The sequence below is a fragment of the Herpailurus yagouaroundi genome, unplaced genomic scaffold (assembly GCF_014898765.1).
Source record: "Herpailurus yagouaroundi ecotype Mexico unplaced genomic scaffold, PumYag 140, whole genome shotgun sequence".
Lineage (NCBI taxonomy): Eukaryota > Metazoa > Chordata > Mammalia > Carnivora > Felidae > Herpailurus > Herpailurus yagouaroundi.
The window spans coordinates 93,863,215-93,887,613 of record NW_024412395.1 but is presented as its reverse complement, the minus strand read 5'-3'; the positions used below and the strand labels follow the sequence as shown (position 1 = coordinate 93,887,613).

General features: G+C 46.2%; 2 protein-coding genes and 1 pseudogene across 7 annotated transcripts in view; 1 reads left to right on the top strand and 2 right to left on the bottom strand.

Moving 5' to 3' along the window:
* The first annotated feature begins 296 nt into the window (after window positions 1-296).
* Window positions 297-528, top strand: LOC121030368 (ATP synthase subunit ATP5MPL, mitochondrial-like; annotated as a pseudogene).
* Window positions 529-2,674: 2,146 nt separating this feature from the next.
* Window positions 2,675-5,852, bottom strand: RPL37A (ribosomal protein L37a). Its single transcript, XM_040476195.1, has 4 exons — window positions 5,734-5,852; window positions 5,227-5,355; window positions 4,608-4,690; window positions 2,675-2,798 (listed from the first exon to the last, which is right to left on the bottom strand). The coding sequence occupies exons 1-4, from the start codon at window positions 5,734-5,736 to the stop codon at window positions 2,735-2,737; spliced, it is 279 nt and encodes a 92-aa protein (XP_040332129.1). The 5' UTR covers window positions 5,737-5,852; the 3' UTR covers window positions 2,675-2,734.
* A 10,191-nt stretch (window positions 5,853-16,043) lies between these two features.
* The window catches only part of SMARCAL1 (SNF2 related chromatin remodeling annealing helicase 1), a 54,985-nt gene continuing 46,629 nt past the window's right edge, over window positions 16,044-24,399 (bottom strand). For all 6 annotated transcript variants that reach the window (XM_040476192.1, XM_040476191.1, XM_040476190.1 and 3 more), the window contains 4 exons: window positions 21,643-21,825; window positions 20,454-20,554; window positions 19,190-19,286; window positions 16,044-16,323 (listed from right to left, as the gene is read on the bottom strand). In XM_040476192.1, the coding sequence (XP_040332126.1) occupies window positions 16,105-16,323; window positions 19,190-19,286; window positions 20,454-20,554; window positions 21,643-21,825 (600 nt within the window). In that variant the 3' untranslated portion in view covers window positions 16,044-16,104. The remainder of the gene's footprint in view (window positions 16,324-19,189; window positions 19,287-20,453; window positions 20,555-21,642; window positions 21,826-24,399) is intronic.

The following is a 24,399-nucleotide window of genomic DNA, read 5'->3' as shown; positions in this document are numbered from 1 at the left end:
CAGCCCCAGATCTCAGCTCCAGGATTTGGTCTCTAGGCCTATTCTTAAGTAGTTCCCATCCCTCATCTGTAAGCCCAAAACAAAACTTTCAATTAGATGTGCTATTTTGGCTTTCTGGCTACCTGTGCATTTATCACAGCACACAAAAATATTTACGATACGAGTTAGCCTGTAAGTTTAGTGAGGAACACCTGCCTTATTCACCTTTACATCCTGATGCAGGCTAACGACTTGAAATCAGTTCTGGGAGTCACTGTGCAAATTGGGGCAGCCCGGACTGGGGGTCCTGCGCTGAGATGTTTCAAAGCCTTATGAAAAATGTTTGGGTCACTCAAGACGTCCTACTATACCCAAATTCACCAGGAGACGTAGTTAGGTATGGGGGTGATGGGCCTCATCATATATAAAATCAGGATTGCTGATAAAAGAAGTAAAGCTCTGGAAGCATCCAGTCCTGCCCCTGCTCACGGTAATCATTTACCGGTTTACTTGGAGTATACATCAGATGCAGTGTCAGGCTGGTTGTAAGTTTCAGCAAGCTGCTAGATGGGAACATGGAGCATCGCTGTATGTTCGCGGACATCGTGCACTTGTACACAGAGGTGTCATTTCGTGGCGTGAATCAATGCAATAATGTGAGGTACAAACCCATAGATCAAAAGTTCTGAAAGAGAGCCAGGGGGTAGAGATGCTCTGTTAAGAGTAAAATGAAGGTGGAGATCTTTAATCTATGAAGAGGCAGATTAAGAAGAAACATACTTTTGAGCTCATAAGCCAGTGTAATCAAGTGGGAAAAACATGGACTAAGAAGTCAGAAACCTAATTTTCAGCCCTACCTCCGCCACCTACTGTAACCTTATCAAACTATTTCCTTATCCACAAAATATATACTATTTCAACAGCCTCCTAACTGGCCTCTATGTCCCCAATCTACTCTTCAACTATCATAAAAACCATGTTAAAAGTAATAAAAAAGTTCCAGGATTATCAACTCTGTAGCCAGCAAAGCGAGTGTTCAAATCCCAGCTCCACCATTTACAAGTTACGTAACTTTCTCATGTGTAAATGGGGATATTACCTACTTTTCCTAAAGTTGTCGTGGGATTAAATGATACACAGTACCTAAGACTACTCAAGCCTGACAAATGTTAAACATTACCTCACTGCTTACAAAATTCTAATGGTTCTCTATTACGTCCAGAATCACATCCAAATTCCCAAAGTAACAACACAGAAAGTCTTCAAATGAGATCCTGAATCAGCAGCCCTAGCTCCCATCACCTACTCCATTCTGCTACCAGTTGTTGTTCAGGAAACTGAAGCACAGGTTAAGTAACCTAGATCACATAACTACCCGAGCAGTTTGGCTGAGTATGGTGCCTATTAACCCCAGGCACCTCACGTTTGTTCAACTCCCTACGATGCAAAATCAGGGGATTCTGAAGACCTGTGCCAAACGTTTCCAGGAGGTCTAAAAATCCTGATTTATCAATCTTGGTCCTATCTGTACTGGCCCAGAGTACTCCGTTTCAGAATACAAAATCACCTCAGTTATAGGCACCATTGTCACAAAAATGAGAGCCACACATTTACTCATCAAATACTTAAGCCTGCTACGTGCAAGAAATTATACTAGGTACCGGGGATACAATACTGAACAAAACTGTTGGGGGCAACAGTAACACAAACCTATAGTTAGCGCTATGGGTCTAACAGGGGCTTGACACAAGTGCATTATTGCCCTGAGGTAACATTCGTGCCAGAGCCAATGCTGAAGTGGAGGGAAAAAAATCTGTGCACAGGTGTTACAGAGAACTTAAGATATTTAGTAATGCGCCAAAGAGAGTTAAGGGCAGTCCATGAAGATCCACAAAGATTTGTACTCTGTCCAAGGACAGAGGGAATCCGTATTTTTATCACATCAGATTTGGGTTCCCAAAGAATCACTGTCTTTGAAGTGTACACAGACATACCTGTTAGGAGGCAAAGGAATCCTTACCACACATGGCAGCTTAGACAGGGCTGAGAAAAGGCAAACTGGCAAAACTGGCAGAGAACTACATAATTCTCGAGTAAAGGGGAAAAAAGGTTACATCATAACCATGACCTATTCACAACTCTTGAATTCCTCTATGGAACTTCATTGTTTATTAGTGAGACAGACCATCTGGATCAGCTTGAGTGCTTCAATCCTGTCAATCCTCTACGCAAACTGAAAAATGGAGAATGGTGTGGAATTTTGCAAAATTTGCTTTAAAATTGTTCCGTGTTATTTTCTGCAGATGCTGATACAATGTGTGGTAAGACAAAACACCCAGAAGTCAGGAGGCAATACATACCATCCTATCTTTAGAAACAAAACAAAACAAAACAAAACAAAACAAAGAACTGATCTAAACACAAAAGTCTGCACAACTTGAACTAATGTACCTCAAAGAAGTTGAACTGGCAAGGATACACGCATAGAAAGCGAAGATGCATACCTAATCTCTAAGGCTCATATTTTTGTCACATGTCATCTGACTACAGAAAAATGCGCTATGATGATAACCCACCTCAGCACCCTTTTCCAAGAAAATTAGGATTTTTAATTTCCAAGTCTTCTGAGAAAGCAAAATTAATGCAACACTAATTGGAACATCTAATTAATAAATTTAACAATACACCAAAGTAATTTTGTTATATAAATTAACCCATTTATTATAGGCTAGCAATGTTTCAAATGGTGAAGCTTCTACTGGTCTTTCAACTCCTTCAGTCTTCTGATGGCCGACTTTACTGTGACAGCAGAAGTGGTGCTGGAAAGAAAAACAGAAGTTGGTTCCAATACAGCTACACTAACATGTGAAATGGCATATGAGTAAATCCTGCCTTTTAACAGTTCAATCTTAACGACGATGGCATCCTTGAACAATGAGTCTTGTCTTCAGGCTCTTGCAGGATTAGACAGGCAATTTAATTTCATGCATCTCATTTATCAAGCAGCACAAAAAAGGAACAGGGAGGAATGAATGGTTGCAAGAGGCTGACCTAAACTCAGTAAAAGGGAATGGACAGAATGCCAGAAGAAACTAATAAACTGTTAAGATGGTATAATACATTAGAAATATCAAGAAAACAATGTCGAAATAGGTAGAATAGAATAAAGTATATTTTGGAAAGGCAGCTATTAAAATGACTACAAAAGTTACACCTAAAGATTCAGGAACTTTATCTGGAAAACCCATAACCATCACATACGGTGGGCACAGGAACTTTATCATCACAACCAAGACAGCACCCTAGTCTCCACTTTCCTTCTTGCCCTCATAAAATCCCCACAAGACACATATATAAAAACTATCATTTCAACACTTTTCAGTATTTTACACTGCTGCAATTTTGCAATTTTTGCTTTTCATTTTTTAAGTAAGCTCCACGCCCAGCGCAGGGCTTGAAGTCAACAACCCTGAGATCAAGAGTCAGAAGCTTAACTGACTGAGCCACCTATGCACCCACACACCATTGTTTTAAATCAACATAAAGTTAAAACTTCAATTCTTTGGGGCGCCTGGGTGGCTCAGTCAGTTGAGCGTCCGACTTCGGCTCAGGTCATGATCTCGCGGTTTGTGGGTTCAAGCCCTCCATAGGGCTCTGAGCTGACAGCTGAGCCTGAAGCCTGCTTCGGAATCTCTCTCTCTCTCTCTCTCTCAGAAATAAACATTAAAAAAAAAAATCGGTTCCTCAACCACACCAGTCTTATCATTTTATATGTAGGTGGCTAGTGTATTGACATCTCGCGTCTACGTACTGGTTAAAGGAAGAACACATCAGCCTTCAGGGAAGGCAATGCATTCCAAGATTAGAGGCCTTCGACGGCGGCTTCAATTCCCAGAAATGGATTAACTCGAATCCATTCAATCAATAACCAGCACAGACAGATATATCTCAGCAGTATCACGGGGCACTTGTCAGGGTCCAGCCAATTCTGTTTAGGACGGCAAAGGCGTAGTGGTGCAGGAGGCCTCGTGATTCCAGATACAGTGACGAGCTAAGTGACCTAATTTTTATAAAAACAGCTTGCATGGGGCGCCTGGGTGGCGCAGTCGGTTAAGCGTCCGACTTCAGCCAGGTCACGATCTCGCGGTCCGTGAGTTCGAGCCCCGCGTCGGGCTCTGGGCTGATGGCTCGGAGCCTGGAGCCTGTTTCCGATTCTGTGTCTCCCTCTCTCTCTGCCCCTCCCCCGTTCATGCTCTGTCTCTCTCTGTCCCAAAAATAAATAAAAAAAACGTTGAAAATAAATTAAAAAAAAAAAAAAAAAAAACAGCTTGCATTACAAGTCAAGCTTCAGTATGCACCCAGTCTTGCTAATGGGCTTACAGTATCATAGCACTCAGTGAGGACCCTTAGGACCCTATACAATTCTAAAGTCAGACTTTATTTCAGTAGTTTTGTTTCTATACCTTAAATAACTGAACATAAACCACAGCTCTCAAGGAGTCGTGGAAGACACAAAAGCACGCTCACTTTCTCAGTCTCCTAGAGAGTTAAAACTAGCCCATTCGGCCTCAAACCTGAATTCTGCCGTGACCCACACACTTGCAAATGCCACAAAGAAATGGACTCACTTGTAGGTCCAGGCACCACCCGCTACCGTTTTCATGCAGGAACCACAATGCCAGATCCCCACAGCTCGTCTTTTCATCTTGGTCTGTAAAAGAGAATCAATTTTCCCTGTGAACCAATGAAAAGTCTTTTATCTCGCACACATCCAGGTGTCCGATTTACATTAGGAAATCCAAGCTGATGCACGGTTATGAGATTACGTGTGTTTCTAATACCCTTAAATCCTCTAATGCAAAATTTGCATTTCTCATGGTGCCTTATGGCCAGTGATGTGACAGACCCCCTCCATCTCCTCCCAAAACAGTACTTCCGCACTCCACAAAATTTTACGGAACCCCAATAGACAAAACGGACACAATCATTTCCCCCAACGCAGGTCTGGAGTGGGCTGGGGCTCCGTGTCAAGTTTTACCCTTTGGTTCTCAAAAAGCATTTTGCAAAATCCACAGGTATCAACAATACCCTAACGTCCCGTAACTGATCAGCAAACGTCAGCATGCGCAAATCTAACTGCTCAGCAACTCAGAATCGGCACACGGTTTACAAACTTCCTTCACGAGAGGGCTCACTTCGGAAGAAAGCCTTCCCCTCCCTCCCCCCACCATACACCGAACGCCTTACCTTGCCACAAAAGGAGCAAGTGTACTTGGCGTGCTGGCTTATTTCAATCTTCTTCACCATTTTCCTGAGGGAGGCACCATAACGGGTCCCGTATTTACCGACAATTCCGACCTTCTTGGTGCGTTTAGCCTGTTAGGAATTGAGAGAGAAACCAACCATATTAGGACCCGGGACGGAGACCTTGCCCCCGCCAAACCCCTTTCCTCCAACCACCCAGCCTCCGCCTGTGACCTAGCTCCCCCTCATTCCATCCCTGCAAAACCAGGGCCCAGAGCGGGCCCGATGCTCCCACGGCACTCTGTTAACCCGGCCCGGAGAGGCCAGGCGCCACCAAGTCGCCCCCGCCCCTCCGCCCCGGTCGGCGTCCCAGCGGGCGGGCGAAGGCACGGAAGCCAAGGACGACGCGGGGCAGGGCGGGTAAGCAGAGGCCGAGCTAGAGCGAAGAAACCAAGAAAAGGTCAGATGCGGGCGGATAGAACTCCAGGCCTCAGCGGCACCAACACTCACCATGTCGCCGCACACTAGGCCCGAGCCCAGAGAGGAAGAGACTCACTGCGCAAGCGCGGTTTTAGGCGAGCGGGCGGAAGTGGCGAATGGGAGGCCCAGCTAGGAACTGAACTCTCTATGCTCCGGAGGTTTCCTCGCCCCGGAAGCCTCCCGGGGAGTGTGGCAAGACGTCTTCTCGCCGCCAGGGTTGCTCTGATTCGCAGATTGTGGCAACAAACGAAGCACGCTTCACACATCCACGTTATCTTACACGTATGTTACAAAGTCCTGCAAGGCAGGTACGATTTCCTCCATTGTACGGACAAGGGAAGGTTCCGATTTTAAGTGACTTGCTCGCTGGCATTTGGCTTACAGAAGTGCTTAAAGCTTATGATTCCAAGTCTTACTGCTTTCTGCGTTATACCTTCTAAAAATCGCGGGCCCCGTGCAGGTGGCTGGCAAAACGGGAAATAACGAGACTCCATTCTCAGAATTTCAGCCCAGCCAGGAAACGGTCATGGGACCACATTCACCAGTCATAAAATTGCAAACTGACGATAGCTCTGAAGGAGGTTTTTCCTATGATCCTTTTGAAATCAGAACAGTCGTTTTCTGCATTAGGATAAAGAGGATATCTTGTGTAATGGTTAGATACATAGGTCTGGGTTCAAAGCAGGACTCTGCTACTTAACCCTTGTGAGAACTCTTGACAAATTATTTTGCTTTTTCTTCGTCAGTTTCTTCAAGTGTACCATCTGGATAATTATAATACCTACCTTAGAAGTTGTTGTGAAGAGTCAGTGAATTAAATGCATGAAAAGTGTTTGCCACAGTGCTTACAACATACAACATAGTTACATACAGTTGTAACTATTACTATTATTATTCCAGGTGAAGAAACTAAGATTCAGAGAAGTTAAGTAACTTGCCCAAGGTCACATAGCAATAGGCAGTGACACTAGAACTCAAATCCAGGTCTGCCTGATCCTCCAGTCAGTTCTCTTAATTATTAGCATGTATCACTCCAAGTCATAATATTTAGTGCACTGAAAACTCATAACAGAAAATGTACTTAACTTGTAATTAGGTCTCTGGCACTTGGTCCAAACCAGACTCTGCGACTACCTTGTGGGATGACAAGTTGGTTAGCCACAGTCCCTACATGGCCTGGAGAACCACCTCCCTGCCTCTCAGCAGTGACCAACTCTACAATGAGGTACTGGACTTGATGATCTCCAAACTGGACACTGAGGCCCAGAGAGGTCATATGACTTGGCCAATAAAAGACTTCCAGATCAATGTTCTGCCTACTATATCACAAGCTTCAAGCTGTTTCCTTGGCTGCTTTTTCAATCCTATTTTCTGTTCAGGGGTCAACAACATCTGCTTTCTACTTTCCCTTAAAAATATGCGCATCTCTTTTTTCCTTAAGTTTTTTTTTTGTTTGTTTGTTTGTTTGTTTTTTAGCTTGGGCACAATGAAACTATTCTAGTCATGGCTACCGCTACCTGAGACCCACTGGGGGAATAGGATGTGCTCAAAATCTCCCCGTTCCACCACAGGCTCCATGTACCCTCTACCCCTTTAGGTGGAAGAATCTCGAGGGGCTGAGGGAGCAAGCCTCTCCTCCCTCAGGAGAGAAATGCACTGCATTTGGGGGATGATTTCTGGAAACCTCCACCAAAACTATGCCCTGCTTCTAGAAAACTATAAATTAAAGCAAAAATACATTCCTAGTGGTGCAAACAAATGGGACTGGTGGAAGAAGGGTTGAGAAACAAACACTGCAATGGTCCGTCTCTTCCTGTCTGTGCCTGCAGGCTAGCCCTGGGTGAGGTATAAGCAGGGCCAGCCTTGCCCGGGAGCGGCCCACACTGAGGTGAGCCCTCCCGGGCTGGCTCGACAGCTTAGTTCAGATCATTTAGCAAACTGACCATCTTCCCACGCCATCCCCTGTGTAGCTGCCTAGACTCTGGCCTTCAGGGGGTCTGAGAGAGAGCAAGAGAAGACAGAATGCATGAGTAAGAATGCGATAGAGTGGCTGAAAATGAGACACTCCATAGTAGGAGGAAATTGTTCATGCCCAGAGCAATTTTGTTAAAACTGAACAACTCTCTTTAAATAGCAAGCTTGAGGGTGTACAAATAAGGCTGTCGTGAAATCAGGTCTAAGTGGCTTCAGAGAACTGTGCACAAAGTCTCAATTTGTCTTATCTGTGGGCTAATAAATCTCCATTCCCCTCAGACGACCATCAGGTGTAGAGATTAATATGTACCCATAAAAGTCTCAGTAAAAATCTCTGCTGAGTCACCCCTGCTCCTCAGGAACAATCAAAATTCACTCTGGCCTTTAGAAAAGGAAGTTAAAAGTTGCCTCTAGAGGAGAGTTCTTTTAGTCGTTGAGCCAACCAGTTCTCTTTGGGGCATATGGAACCTTTTATTCTTGAAAGAAATCTGGGGTTCAAGCATCATCCCCAGTTTATCTCATGCTGGAGACCAGAAGGGTTTATCCTGGAGTCCCAGGCTCCACGCTGTTCCTTCACTTCGTGTCTAAAGAGCTCTTGCTTGCCCTTCACTGAAGTGCCTGGTGGCCACAGACAAGATACAATTCTGCACACAATGTCAAGAGCCCTGTGGGTCAACCTCTACACCAGGCAGGGGATTCAGCAAGGGGAAGGTGAGCCCTGCCAAGGTCAAGTCCTTAACACCTAAAAAGAACCAGGTGTCCAAAATGGATTCAGCATGTGGATTCATTCCCTCCTCTCTTCTTTCCAGAAACATCATCCTAGTTGTTTGCTTTTTTTTTTTTTTTTTTTTTTAATTTTTAAAGTAATCTCTACACTCAATATGGGGCTCAAACTCACAACCTTAAGATCAAGAGTTGCATGCTCCACGACTGAGCCAGCCCGGCACCCCTAGTTGTTTGTTTTTTGTTTTAAATGGACATTTCACGGGGCATTGACACAGGTAATGCATCCATCAGGATAGGAGTTACTTGGCGCCTTTTATTTATTTATTTATTTTTTAAAATTTTTTTAAATTTATTTTTGGGACAGAGAGAGACAGAGCATAAACGGGGGAGGGGCAGAGAGAGGGAGACACAGAATCGGAAACAGGCTCCAGGCTCTGAGCCATCCGCCCAGAGCCCGATGCGGGGCTCGAACTCACGGAGCGCGAGATCGTGACCTGGCTGAAGTCGGACGCTTAACCGACTGCGCCACCCAGGCGCCCCACTTGGCGCTTTTTAAAGAGATAAGGTCAATCAGTATGAAACAGTGGCCAAATATATTATGTGAAATGAGCCATTTTTAGTACGAAATGTTTGATACAATTTTTGTGAAAACAATTCTATGTATATTCATATATGCATAGGGAATAAATTACCAAGGGCTCTATCCCAAATTGTTTATATTGGTTACTACCTGTAGGAAGTAGGGCTAGGAATAGGAGGAAGGAGAGTGGAGGGCTTTCATTTTTTTACTTACATATTTTTAGATAAATTTTTATATCAAATTTATAACAGTGAAAAGGCAGTGCAGACACTGAATGAAGGGACAGTCTTTTCAATAAGTGATTTTGAGGGGCGTCTGACTGGCTCAGTTGGTTAAGCGTCTGACTCTTGGTTTCTGCTTGGGTCATGACCTCCACAGGTCATGACCTCCACGGTTCATGAGTTTGAGCTCTGCGTCAGGGCTCACGGTGCGGAGCCTGCTTGGGATTGTCTCTTTCCCTCTCTCTCTGCCCCTGCCCTGCTCGTGGGCTCTCTCTCTCTCAAAATAAATACATAAACTTAGAAGCAAAATATGACACCGAGAAACTGCATATTCGTGTGGAAAAAAATTAATCCCGACCTTACCTTGCTCCCTGTACAAAAATAAACTGCAATTGGATTGTAGATCTAAGCATTAAGAGCAAAATAAATAAATAAATAAAGCTTCTAGAACATACTGTATTCACAACCTTGGGGTTATGGTTACATGAGGGTTTATTTTGTAATATTTTGTTAAGCTGTGAATTTATTTTACGAGCTCTTTTGTGTATATTTCACCCCAAAAGGGGGGGATTAAGAACAAAGAGGAAGAGTCCGTGGCACTCAATAAATCATGTGAATGGGGGGGGGAGAATGTGGGGGCAGAGGGTGTTGTAAAACCAAGTAACTGTTGGCTGTCATAATATCCCAAATACTGTGACTCACAGGCTTCTCGGTGTTTTCTGCTGGATTAGGAATCCATTTCCTTCACTGGGACCTCACAGGAAAACACAAAACCAAAATAACACCTAGGTATGAAAGAGTACTCCAACAAACTCTCTTTAAGCTTCCGTGCCATTTGTTTTTAACTTTGTAATCCTGTGTTGGTAAGAAGTGAGAGGACAGGCTAGGAAATAAGGTTGGACCTCTTTCCATCCCTTTTATAGTTTAAAGTTGCTTTTATTTTGAGAGCGAGGGAGAGAACCCCAAACAGGCTCTGCACTGTCAGCCCAGAGCCCATCGTGGGGCTTGAACTCATGAACCGTGAGATCATGACCTGAGCCGAGATCAAGAGTAGGACTAGGACGCTTAATCGACTGAGCCAGCCAGATGCTCCTCCCTCTTACAGTTTAAATGTCACCTAAAAAGAGCTTCAGAAAGGTTCAGGATTCCAATAGACAAGAATGCACAGACAAGGCAAAACCTAAGAGTCAGCGGTGAGGGGAAGGCGCCGCCAGCTGGGTTTCTTAGCTCTCCCTCTGACCTAGAAAAAGCCCCGTGGGAAGCCAAGAAGGAAAAGACCCAATAATTCAAATACAAGTGGATCAAGGCTCACAGGATCCCTCGCTCCCTCTAGTCTTCCTGATGCCAGCCTGGAGGCAGAAATTAACCAGGGTCACTCAGGGAATAATGGCCCTGGTGAGGGGAGGCAGAGCCTACTCCAGGGGACCTAGGGGGCCCTGAGGGCACCACCGATGGCAGGGGTAGGAAGTGGGATGAGATGGGCCCAGATTTTTTTATTATAGCTGACATTTCCAGAAAACAACAGTGGATGGTGGCAGGTGTGTTTGGACTGAGCTGTGAAGCAAAGGAGGAAAAGGAATTAGTGTGGAAATCCTTCCTTGAACCCAAAGGCATCCAGTCTCCATGAGTAAGTCTAAGTGTCTTTTCTGAACCACACAGTAATGGCTGAACTGTCCTCAACAAAGTTTAGAGGCACCTTTCGGATGGTATAACTTAGAATATACAGGCTTCATGGTGTCAATAGAATTTGCTTTGGAGGGCCTCAGGGGCATCTCAGAGACAGTTCTTCTGCAGAGCGGCTGAAACGGAGATTTAACTAGGGGCTTCTAATGGAGGCTCAACAGGCCATATTTGTTAAGATGATGGAGAAATGGTGGTTTCAAACATGCACACCAAGTTGTAAGGACCAAGGGCAAACCTTCCCAATAGCAGGCATTGCTCGGACACCTTTTGCAGCATCTCGAGGGCCACCAGGCCACGAGGTGAACAAAACAGGGATTTATTAATTTAACAATGCTCGGGAATTCTAAACAACACTGCATATATATATACATATACCTATATATCTATATCTATATATGTATATGTGTATCTGTATATGTATATATACACATATATAGATATAGATATATAGATATAGATATAGATATAGATTAGATATAGATATAGATATAGGTATAGATATAGATATAGATATTTGGGACAAAGTTAGAGTAAACTTTAGATGGACCCAATACTTATCCTCTGTAAGCTTCCAACAGGTCACCGTCACTATTATAGAAAAATTGGTACAGCTAACAAAATTTAAAAATAAAACAGAGAGCTGGAAGTGAGATAGTAAAAGACCACTTCAAGTGGCCTAGATGAGAGCCCGGACAAGCATCCTCTCTCAGGCCTCTGACTCTGGATTTTCTCTAGATAACACTGGGTCGTTCTTGTTTCAGGAAGTAAGGAGGAAACCAAAGGCCTAATTATCTATGGAGATGTGGCACCACCACAGGGCTCCTCATGGCAGGAGAAGCCGGCGGAATGCAGCTAATCTCCACAGTCCTCAGAAAGACGGGAGAAGCAACTCAGGCCCCTTAGACACAGATGTTCGGGCTGGATTTCCTGAGGAGCTCTGACCCGGCAGAGAAGCTCACAGCCAGAGATCAACACAATAATTAATAGGAGGCTCAGTCATCAAATGCCAGGTTTGACCGAGGAAGGCAGAAAGTCAGTATCCTCCCCATTATTTCCCAAGGCCAGAGCCTTACACGGGACATGGCCCCACGGTCCCGATGGTACTGACTGACAGGTCAGTATGCCTGACTGCCCCTGGACAGCAGCGAAGGGGCTTGGGTGGCTCTCAGAGCTCCCTCTCTCAATTGGAGCTGTCTAGAAGCCCAGGAAAGGGGTTGAAAGGCACAAGAAAGTGGTGCATTCCAGTTTCTAGTTTGAGCAGAGTTAGCTGGGAACCCACAGAGAGGCCAGCTCAGGTTCACAGCCAGGGCTGAGCCCCTCAGGAAGGGAGCCACTCGGTAAACTGCTCACAGACCCGCCAGAGCACCACTGAGGCTACGGCTGTATGAGCCGGGCCCCTGCCCTAGGGTGGGCTCTGGAGGGGGTAGGCTGGCGGGCGGGCGGGGGGGGGGGGGGGGAGGGAGGGGTACTGCTCTGCCACTCCCTAGCTGGGACTCCTTGGCTCGGTTTCTCCATCTGCACAATGAAAATATAACTACCTTCCTCCAAGATGGGGTTCACTGTGTCAAAACGTGTCGTGTTCGGCCCAGCGCCTGGGCCCTAGCCAACAGCACAGAAGCAAAAACCATCCAAGTCCAATGAACAAATGCACGCACAATCGAGCTGGAACACCTTAGGCATCTAGCATTGCTGCTAAGAAAATTGGGCTAACTCTAAACTTCACTTAAATCTGGCCCGCTGTCCTACAGTAATACTGATTAAAGCCCCAACTCCTTCCTTTTTGAAGCACTTTTCCTTAATATTTATTTTTTGAGAGAGAAAGAGCGAGCGAGAGAGAGCGTGTACAGGGGTTGGGGAGGGCAGAGAGAAATGGAGACAGAGAATCCAAAGCAGGCTCTGCACTATCAGCACAAAGCCAGACATGGGGCTCAAACCCACGAACTGTGAGATCATAACCTGAGCCGAGGTTGGACGTTCAACCAACTGAACCACCCGGCCACTCCTGAAACACTTAAAAAAAAAAAAGTTTGTTTATTTGAGAGAGAGAGACCACAAGCTGGGGAGGGGTAGAGAGTGGGGGTGGTGGGGGGCTGGTGGGAGGTGGGGACAAAGGATCCGAAGAGGGCTCTGTGCTGACAGTGGAAATCCTGAGGTGGGGCTCAAACTCACGAACGGTGAGATCGTGACCTGAGCTGAAGTCAGATGCTTCACCGACTGAACCCCCCAGGTGCCACTTAAACGCTTTTTAAAATCCCTTCCTGGACACCCATTTTCTTTGTCCCCCTCTTTGCTGCTTGGTCTCCTTTATCTTCTTCCCAACCCTAAATGTTGGAGTGCTCTGGAGTCAGTCAGATCTTTTTTCCTGAAGCCACCTTACCTGCTTGGTGGTCTCATCCAGCCCCAAGACTATAATAAACACCACTAAATCTGGTGAGGGCAGAATTCACAGCTCTTGTTGTAACTTTCCTCTGCTGGAGACTCAAATCCTAGCCTACGGAACATCACCACTTGGATCTTGCCCCAAGTTGAGTTTTCCAGGAACACACAGAGTTTGGGGTACAGCGTATTTATTAGAGATCAGTGTCTGTGAAAGGAAGGGGAGGAAACAGTGTGGCCAGAAGGAGGTGAACTGGAGCCTCAGACAGCCCAGTGCCCAGTGGGCAGTTCTGCAGCGAATACTACTAACCAGAGATGTCCAAGGGGCCCAGTGTTCGTGCCCACCTTGTTCAGTCACTGACGCTGGGTGCCCTAGGAAGGGTGTAAGCTCAAAGTGGCTTTCTGTGGACCAGCACCAACCGGAAACTGTGGCCTGGTGCAGGCTAGTCGTGCTCCTTGGAGCTAGGCAGCAAGCTTCCCTCCTGGAAGGCGTCTCCATCTTAAACTCAACAAGTCCATGACCAAACCCTTGACTTTGCCCTGCCCCTCCCCCAGCCTACCCTTCCCCATCTTTATCTCCGTCAGTGGCACGACAGCTTTGCACAGGCAAAATCCTAAGTCTAAGTCCTGACTCCTCCTTCCTCCAATGCCTGTCCGTCAATCCAGCTCAAATTCTTTCAGCTCTGCAGTCAAAATGTGTCCGACCCAAGCACTTCTCGCTTCCTTCACTCCTCTGCTCTGCATGACACACCCCACGTCGGCCGCCACAGTCCACCAGCCTCCTCTCGAACTCTTCCGTTGCCCGCTCTTCCTCAACGATTTTCTATCCACAAACTGGAGGGATCTTTTAAAAACATAATCAGATCGCCTCCTATCCCTGCTCAAAACCAGTCAGTGGTTTCACGTTCAAAATTAAATCCCGTTTCTTACCCGACACAGGGGCTCCACCTCACTGGCCTCTGTCTGTCTCTACACTGACATCACCTATTACTCTGGCCACGTGAGACCCCTCACCACTTTCTAACCCTGTGCTGCCCAACATAGGAGCGACCAGCCCCAAGTCCGCTGGAAATGAGCACTTGAAACGTGGCCAGTCCAGACTGGGATGGTGTCAAATACACACCCAGCCTTGAAGACTGAGCATTACAAAAAAAAAGAAAAAAAGGTAATAGAAAGTTTCTCAGTTAAGGTTTTTTTTAAAATTTTTTTTTACATTTATTTTTAAGAGACAGAGCACAAGCGGGGGATGGGTAGACAGAGAAGGAGACACAGAATCCAAAGCAGGCTCCAGGCTCTGAGCTGTCAGCACAGAGCCTGACGCGGGGCTCGAACTCACAGACCGCGAGATCATGACCTGAGCCGAAGTCGGACGTTCAACCGACTAAGCCACCCAGGCGCCCCTCTCAGTAAGTTTTTAATAGTGATTATAAATGGTGAACTGACAATACTTCAAATATATCAAGTTAAAGAAAATATTACTAATTTGATCCTTCCTTATTTTTTAAAACACTTTCAGATAATTATAATCATGTCTGTGGCTTGTGTTATATTTCTACTGGGTTGTGCATCTCTAGACTAGGAGTTAGCAAACTGCTCCGAGGGCCAAGTCCGGCCCACCGCCTGCTTTCGTATGGCCTGTGGGCTAAGCACATCTTTTCATGTTTTTAAATGGCTAAAAATAAATCAAAATAATAATAATTCATGGGGCGCCTGGGTGGCTCAGTTGGTTAAGCATCTGATTTCAGCTCAGGTCATGATCTCATGGTTCGTGGGATCGAGCCCCAAGTGGGGGTCCACACTGACAGTGAAGAGTCTGCTTGGAGTTCTCTCTCTCTCTCTCTCTCTCTCTGCCCCTTCCCCACTTGTGCTTTCTTTCTCTCTCAAAATAAGAAAACTTAAATAAAAAGAATAATTCATGACATATGAAAACCATATGAATTTGAATTTCAGTGCCCATGACAAAGTTTTACTGGAAGAAAGGCATAATCACTTGTTTCTGGATTACCTCTGGTTGTTCTGACCTACAGCAGCACAGGTGAGTCATTCCAACGGAGACAACCTGGCCCATAAAGCCAAAACTATTCACTATCTATTTACAGAAAAAGCTTGTCAACTCCTGCTCTCTGCTCTTACCTCCTTACTTTTCTTTGTAGGATGTAGAACTATTACCCCTCCTATGATATCACGTCTGCAAAGACATGAACTTTCGTTTGGTGAGTTATTGCTGGCACCTAGAATGCTGCCGGGCACATAGTAGGTGCTCTATAAACACTTGGTGAATTGATACATTTAAAAATCCAGGGGCGCCTGGGTGGCGCAGTCGGTTAAGCGTCCGACTTCAGCCAGGTCACGATCTCGCGGTCCGTGAGTTCGAGCCCCGCATCAGGCTCTGGGCTGATGGCTCAGAGCCTGGAGCCTGTTTCCGATTCTGTGTCTCCCTCTCTCTCTGACCCTCCCCCGTTCATGCTCTGTCTCTCTCTGTCCCAAAAATAAATAAAACGTTGAAAAAAAAAATTTAAAAAATAAAAAAATAAAATAAAATAAATAAAAAATAAAAATCCAGATTTCAGGGGTTGTGTGGGACACGGCTCGTTACTCAAAGAACATGAAGTATCACAACTACAGTCTGCTATCTCTATTTCTCAGCCAGAAAAGCCAAGCTTAAGACCCAAGCAGATCCACACAGAAAGGCCAGAAAGAAAATGCTGACCATTGGCCTGGTCACGTGCTGGGTTGAAGACAGACGCCAGCACTGCTGTTATGTCAAGAGGAACGCAAGCTTTAAAAACAAAACACTTTATTTTAATGACTCCATGATTTTTAAATGCCTTCCCCCCCCCCTTACAGGGGAGAGGTAAAGCTGTCAAAATTATCAAAAAATTCAAATCTCCTTTTCTTCAGGGGGCTGTCCGTCAACGTGCTTTCGTCCAGCATGCCTCCCAGGTCCTGGAAACCACTTCCAGGGTCAAAGGATTCTGCAGCCTCCAGGAGCTCCCTGTCACTTCCGTCTTCCTCAAAGGACTTCTGGAAGAAGTCGTAGATCTGCTGCTGCTTTGGGTCCTTCATCAGAGAGAGGAAACAAGCGATGAGCAGAAGAGTGCGGGCTCCAGCACTGCCCGCCCCCACCGCCTCCTCCTCTGGGAGGGAGACACAGAGGTGGGGGCTGCACGTTTTATGTCGTCCAGTGCCGCACGATGGCCGGTGCAGCCCCAGGTGGCCTTACCACCTGACATCTTTTCTTCTCTGCTACTCGTGGGGTAAAGGAAAAGAAAAAAAAAAAAGGAAAGAAGGAAAAGGAAGAAACGGTGTGAGAGCAACTGAAGAACGCACTCTCAAACTATAATATTTGTTGGAAATGTTTTCTGCCTTCTAGCTTTCCAAATGGGTATTGAAATTGCTCCCAAGCTCTCACTTCCCGCAAAGCCGTTCTCCACCAAAGGCTAATAGTTAAGTTGTAATTCAACGCCAAAGCAGTGTGCTCAGCCACGGCTTACCCCTAATTTTCAGAGTGATTAATAAAACAGACACATACTTGACACACCGATGAGCAGATTCCCACACTTGTTTCATATGCCCACCAACTCCACGGGTACGCAGTCAGCAACGATACAGTGTCAGGTCATGCCCGGCAGTTACAACCACAGCGACAGGCTCGCGACAACAGTGACGGGCTCGCTGTTACCCCTCTGCTGTCCTCTCGCAAGTGTGAATTCCTGACCCTGACCGTGTTTCCATCCAGAGGGACATTTTCAGGATCTCTGCGGACATCGCGGTCCCATTAAACTAAAGCTGTTTAAACCAAAACCATCTCTCCTCTCAATCCTACATCCTCCCACCAGCAGCTCTTTCCGAAAAGCCCAGTTTTCATGGTTCCCCACCATTTTTCTCGTCTCCCTGGCTTGCGATCACCAGGGTGTCCCGACCGTGAATGTCCTACGTCAAACTGGCAGCCAGTCTGCCTCTCCTGTCTGTTCCCTCCGTGATGCTCCACAGGCACACCCTTCACTCAGACCGTGGCACTGGGCACCTGTACGGATTTGCAATGGCTCCCCTGTAGGCCTCTTCCCATTTCAATCCCTGGCAGGTCTCTGCCAGGCTGACTTCTGCCCCAGGCTGTCCTTGAACAGGATCTTCTTGTCACATCCTGGGGTCCCCGTGTCTACCTCACTGATGCTAAAGTAGCTTCCCTGGTTTTTCAGCCCCTTTCTGATCAGGTCTCAACCTAGCTGGCCTCTATTTCCTCACTGTTCCTTACCAAAAAGCCCTCGGCACTGGTGACGCTAAGTCCTTGAAACCTGATCAAAGAGCTCCAGATTATCCAATCAACCTGCATCCAACATTCCCTTGCCTTTCAGGACCCCAGCCTTCCCCAGGAGGAGTGATATTAAAGGTGATTAAGGTCAGCCTCACGTGATCCACGTGTCTTCCTCCAGAAACAGTCTCATCGGCCTCTGTCTGAAGGAACTGCAAGGTCAAAGAAATGCTGCCCCACAAGGCAGCCTGTTCCAAGTAAAACAACTGTTAGCCTGCATTTGATTATGATGGTGGCAAGACCGTGAGCTAATTCGGAGCATGCATGATTAATGGAAGGAAGTTCCAAGATCAGATTAGTATTCCACTTCCCCTCTCGGAAGGCAGGCTATCTCAGCAAGACATAAACTCTTTTGCTTTTACCTCCTACTAGGAGGCAACGTCTTCTTTTCCTACTAGTTGATGAAATTTTCAGCCCTCTTTTAATTAAAAAAATAGATATAATTATCAATCAAAACAAATATTGATAAACTGCATTTATATTATCTCGCACTTGTACCATAGGCAGAAATTCTTCACTAATTCAGAGTAAGTGACGGTAAGGGCAGTATGATAAATGAGTTCTAAATAAATTCATTCGCACTGATTCGGAATCCTTTAAAAATAAGCCTCCTTCTTTTCAAAGGGCATATGATAACCAAGGCTCTGTTAAAATATTTACCATCCAAGTGAATTCGAGAGTTCTTTAAAAAGCTCAGAAGTAAGTTTGTCTTATTTGTTTTTAAATTAGGTGTTTGAAATTTTCAACTTATTATTTTTTAATGATTTTTAATTTATTTTTGAGAGAGAAAAATGTGAGCAGGGGAGGGACAAAGAGAAAGAGACACAGAATCTGAAGCAGGCCCCTGGCTCTGAGCTGACAGCACAGAGCCCAATGCGGGGCTTGAACCCACTTACAGTGAGATTATGACCTGAGCCAAAGTCGGATGCTTAACCAACTCAGCCACCCAGGCACCCCAAAACTAAGGTTGTTTTAAAATTAGCTTATTAACTGTTTCTATCTATAAGGATAATTTATACTCTACATTTAAAAATATGATCTCTGTGGGGCACCTGGGTGGCTCAGTCTGGTTAAGCATCTGACTTAAGCACAGGTCATGATCTCGGGGTTTACGAGTTCAAGTCCTGCTTCAGGTGAGCCCGCTTCTCTCTCTCTCCCTCTCTCTCGCTCTGTCTCTCGTGGGATTCTCTTTCTCTCCCTCTCTCTCTGCCCCTCACTCACTTGTGCCCCCTCTCTCTCAAAAAAAAAAAAAGGAAAAAATGATCTGAGTATTATTTATCTCAATAATTACATTTGAAAGGAAGCCTTTAGTTGCTAAATGAATGTAAATGGAAGATCAAATCCTCAGACTCTCTGGTCTTCCTGTCACTCAAAGATTTTGCTGATTTAACTCCCCTTCTGATTCTGGGCAGTTTCATGAGAAGGAGAGGACACCGAGGTTTCCAGATGAGCTACTGAGCTACCGTAAGGCCGCCTATCTGCACGAGGCTGGGGGAAATCCCCAGGAGGCATCCACACCTTCTCTCTCAGGACCCAAGGGCTGAGCAGACAACTTAATGCACACCCCCCCCCCCCACCCCACCCCAGTGGCAAGGAGTCATGTGCTGGTGTTACCTTGTGGAAATAATCAGTGGCTTCTGCCATTTCTGAAAAATTGGTCTGAGAAAGTCCGGCTTCACCCAGAACTTTAATCTTCTCTTGAATCATGGGCCTATTGGGGAGAAATGAGCTGCAGTGACTACAAGCTGCACAGAACCAGCAGACTGATTAAAAGGAGACCACCCTCCTTGATTTTATAGGACTGAGGCATGCTGTTTCACTTCTTTGCAGCTCTCAAGGCACAAATACCCATCCAAAAATATTTCCCTCCTCTCAGCTGTGACCCAATTTAGGGCTCATATCATGAGGTTCAAAGTTCTATTGGAAGATGTAGAGGAAATAAATGTCTCAAAACAAAATTCTGGGGGCACCTGGGTGACTCAGTTGGTTAAGCATCCAACTTCAGCTCAGGTCATGATCTCGCAGTTTGTCAGTTTGAGCCCCACATCAGGCTCTGTGCTGACAGCTCGGAGCCTGGAGCCTGCTTCAGATTCTGTGTCTCCCTCTCTCTCTGCTCCTCCCCCTTTTGTGCTCTGTCTCTCTGTCTTGAGAAATACACATTAAAAAAATTTTTTTTAAACAAAATTCTGAACCTGGTGCTCTTATGAGATGCCCAGTTAACAAATCCACAAATCCAAAGAATTGGGAAGCAGGGACCGCCTACACGTATGGCAAAGGTAAGACTCTGTAGTCATAAGGCTGGAAACAGAGTAGTAGAAACTAACGAGATAATCAAAAAAGTTAGCATTTGGCAGGGGTAAACGGCATTGGGAAGGAGCATTTCGGGATTTTTTGCTTGGTTAACAGACCTGAGCCCCAGCGTTGCGAATTTTACCCCAGCTCTGCTGAGAAAGCACCTCCTGGCCCAGAGTGAGCCACTCTCTCCGATGGTCAGCAGCACCGCTGGAAGATGGCCTTAGTGTACCAACCCGTGGCGTAAAGGGGCACAGGGGGATATCACTGTGTGTCTCAGCAGTGCTTTCATGGCTGGGACACAGTGTCTTCCAAGCAAACCTGCACCTACACTTCATCACAATCGGCTCCCCCCACCTTGGTCAGACCAGTGGGAAAGGAGCCACATCGCCTTATTCCTCATGCACCCAGCAAGCTGTGAGTGAAGGCTGAGAAGGAGGCCCGGCATAGTTATGGTGGAAGCGGGAGGGCATCGTTCCTGGGCCTTCTGCACGGGTCCCTGAAGACACCAGCAAGAGCAGGGGCAGTTAGGAAGGAAAATACATCATTGCTATCAGCCCCACTCAACCCCAGGGGCTGGCCGTACCAGAGGTAGTCGTCAGCTGTGCCTTTCGCCACGAGGTAATGGATGCTCACGGAGCTGGACTGTCCGATTCGGTGCACCCGGTCCTCAGCTTGGAGCAGCACCTGTGAGACCCGGGGATGAGGACGGAAGCGGGCGGCCCCCTGCCCCCGAGCCCACCACACCCTTCCTCCTCAAAGGACTTCACTCCGTGACCCAAGGCAGCAGGCCAGAGAGCCTCTACCTTCAAACAAGCTGTCATCCAACTAAAGAGAAAACCAAACAAAAATGCTGGCTGGGAGAACTAGAATCTGTGGCCGGACAGCTGCGAATGGACCTCTGGTACTGGGCACAGCACTAGGTGCCATGAGGGAACGAGCAGTGAGCACGAGGCCGCACTGAAGGGCACATGAAGGAAGCCTGGCACACTTCCATTCTCCTCCAGTGAAAGAAACCATTACCTTCTAAATAAACGAACACATCGCAACCAAGGGAGAGTCCATATATGATTAGGGGTAGGGCGATTTTTTTAATATGGTGGTAAGCACTACAATAAATAACAAAACCCAAGAGCATTGTTTCTATTATACAAGGCCTCAGCCTCGAAGCCCATCCATCATGAAGCAGGGCCCTCCGTGTGGCCAGTGACCCATATCTGCTGTCACAGCTCTCAGCTGATCAGATAAGGCCAGTGGGCACAAGGACCACGTTCAGGGAACACTCACACCGGTCGCCTGTCGTGGCCCCATCGGCTAAGCAGCTCACAGTGATGGTTAATAGAAGGGACCCAGGCTGGAAAGCCAGAGGCATGGGCTGCGGCTGCTGCCGCCACAGGACCCCGTTCGGGTAGAGCTATGCACCTGAGCTACCTGTGCCCCAATTTCCTCACAGAGGGATGGATGCTAAGGTTCCTTCTAGCCTTCTAAAACTTCCATATTCCCATTGGCAAGACGGAGTAGATAATCCTAGTCCTTATGAGGCTGTCGTGAAGACCTAACAAGCCAATCGATGTGCAAGGCTTCGTTCCTTTTACGATGGATGTGTGGGAAGTACAAATGTGTCTACGAGGCCCCACAGGGACAGACGGAAGAGTAACTGGCGCTAGGGACAGCTGACAGCTACAGGGAACCTTGTCTGCCCAGACTGACGCTCGCTCCTGCTGCCCCACGGCCACGAGTGCGCCCTGGGAGCTCAGGTGGCGTGCGTCCCTTACCCCTGGATTCCAGAACAGCTCGGCGAACACCACCAGGTCAGCCGAGGAGAAGGTGAGGCCCATGCTGGCGGCAGTGATGGACAGCACGGCCACGGCGTGACTCTCGAACAGCTGGAACTGCCGGCACAGGTCGTCCCGGTCTGCTGAGGAGGTGGAGCCGTCGATGCGGACGTGCTGCACGTGCTGCAGGGACAGGGGCGGGGAGCAGGGCGGGCTCTTTTCACTGGCATCACCCCTAAGATCATCCAGCGTGTTGCAGGTGGTGGTAGCTCTTTCCTGTTTTATTACTGAGTCCTACTCCGTAGTGTGGACGTGCCACAGTTTTGCCATTCACCTCTGGAGGGAACCTGGGTCAGCTCCAGTGTGGGGCTACTACACCTGTGTGTTCGTGTGCCGTGAACACCTGCACACGTGTTTCCGTGAACACATGCGCTTTCGCTACTCTGAGGTTAAGTGCCCAGGGGCCAACCGCTGGGCCACACGGTCCTTGCTTGTCCAGTTTAGCTTTATTGGCTTTTAAGGGGCATTTATTTTTTTCTAACGATAAACATTACAAAAAAATTCAGATATCAGTCCTATTACCGACCTATTTTTTCCAGTCACTCTTTTCTCAACGTGTATGATAATCTTTTTTTTTTTAAAAAAATTTTTTTTTTCAACGTTTATTTATTTTGGGGACAGAGAGAGACAGAGCATGAACGGGGGAGGGGCAGAGAGAGAGGGAGACACAGAATCGGAAACAGGCTCCAGGCTCTGAGCCATCAGCCCAGAGCCCGACGCGGGGCTCGAACTCACGGACCGCGAGATCGTGACCTGGCTGAAGTCGGACGCTTAACCGACTGCGCCACCCAGGCGCCCCAATAATCTTTTAAACACAACGTTTTATATCCTGCTTTTTTCTAATAAACATATTGTAAATAAACTAAACTATTAAAGTTTTCTAAAACGCAACTTATAATGTCCATATTTTGTTACGTGGCAACAGTATAATTTATCTGTTCGTGTGTTCCTTCACATTTGGCGGATTCTTAATTTTTACTACAAAAAGGATGGGTCGGCGAATGCCCACCAACAACAGGTGAATGGATAATAACCATGGTATATGCATATGATGGAATATTACTCAGCAATAAGAAGGAATGAACTGCTCATACCTGTAATACCAGATAGGAATCTCAAAATATGTTGAGAGAAATCAAATTAAAAGAAAGAGTGCACACTGTATTATTCCACATTTATATCATGCCCTAAAAATGCAAATTAATTTACAGTGACAGAGAGCAGCCCTGTGGTGGCCTGGAGACAGGAGGGCAGGGAGAGACAGGAGAGATGACCAAGGGCACAAGGAAATTCCTGGGGCCAAAAGACACATTGACTATCTTGATTCTTACCAAGCTGCACACTTTACATGTAGTTTATTCCACATCAGTTATAGCTCTATAAGGCTATTTCTAATATAAAATTTTCTAATAGAAAGAATTTCTAATAAAAATCTCTAAAACATTTTTAAAGGATGGGTTAAAATAAATCTGTTCATGGTTCTTTGCCCATATTTGGTTATTTCCTTAGACTGTACTACTGAAAATCAAAGTACTTGGGCAAAAGGGAGAGATTTAGTTTAAGGATCCTGATATTATCGCAGAATCGCTTTCCAGTAAGTAACGGATGAGGATGTCCAGCTCACTGCACCGTTATCAAAAGTGAGCGCTGCATGTTTAAAAAAAAATTTGTTTTTAATGCTTATTTATTTTTGAGACAATGCGAGAGACAGAGTGCAAGCAGCGGAGGGGCAGACAGAGGGAGACACAGAATCTGAAGCGGGCTCCAGGCTCTGAGCTGTCAGCCCAGAACCCGACGCGGGGCTGGAACTCACGAGCCGTGAGATCATGACCTGAGCCGTAGTCGGACGCTTAACCGACTGAGCCACTCAGGCACCCTGAGCACTGCACATTTTTGTTTTTGTTTTAAATTTTTTTTTTTAACGTTTATTTATTTTTGGGACAGAGAGAGACAGAGCATGAACAGGGGAGGAGCAGAGAGAGAGGGAGACACAGAATCGGAAACAGGCTCCAGGCTCTGAGCCATCAGCCCAGAGCCCGATGCGGGGCTTGAACCCATGGACTGCGAGATCGTGACCTGGCTGAAGTCGGACGCTTAACTGAATGCGCCACCCAGGCGACCCAGCACTGCACGTTTTTAAAACCTCTGCTGATGTGATTGGTTTTCATTTCTTTGATTATGAGTGGAGTTGAATTTTTTCATATCTCAGGTTCTTTTTAAACGGTCCTCTGATCTCCACAAAGTTAAGAAGCACAGGGGCACCTGGGTGGCTCAGTCGGTTAAGCGTCCGACTTCGGCTCAGGTCACGATCTCGCGGTCCGTGAGTTCGAGCCCCGCATTGGGCTCTGGGCTGATGGCTCAGAGCCTGGAGCCTGCTTCCGATTCTGTGTCTCCCTCTCTCTCTGCCCCTCCCCAGTTCATGCTCTGTCTCTCTCTGTCCCAAAAATAAATAAACGTTAAAAAAAAAAAAAAAATAAATAAATAAATAAATAAATAAAATAAAATAAAATAAAGAAGCACAGATCTACACTATTATTTTTTATAGTTGAATGGACTATCATTTAGCAGTATGCCTACTGATGAACATTTAGGTCTCTATTTGATATTATAAATAATATCACAAATCTTATGCATAAATCTTTGAAATCTTATACATAAATCTGACCAGTTTGATTATTTCCTTAGGATAAATTCCTA

Bases quoted from the DNA above. Each gene is read 5' to 3' on its own strand.
- RPL37A (XM_040476195.1), bottom strand. The intron at 4,691-5,226 runs GTAAGGCGTTCG...TCTCTTTTACAG, and splicing joins CTTGCTCCTTTTGTGGCAAG to ACCAAGATGAAAAGACGAGC. The intron at 2,799-4,607 runs GTGAGTCCATTT...TTTTCTTTCCAG, and splicing joins GGTGGTGCCTGGACCTACAA to CACCACTTCTGCTGTCACAG.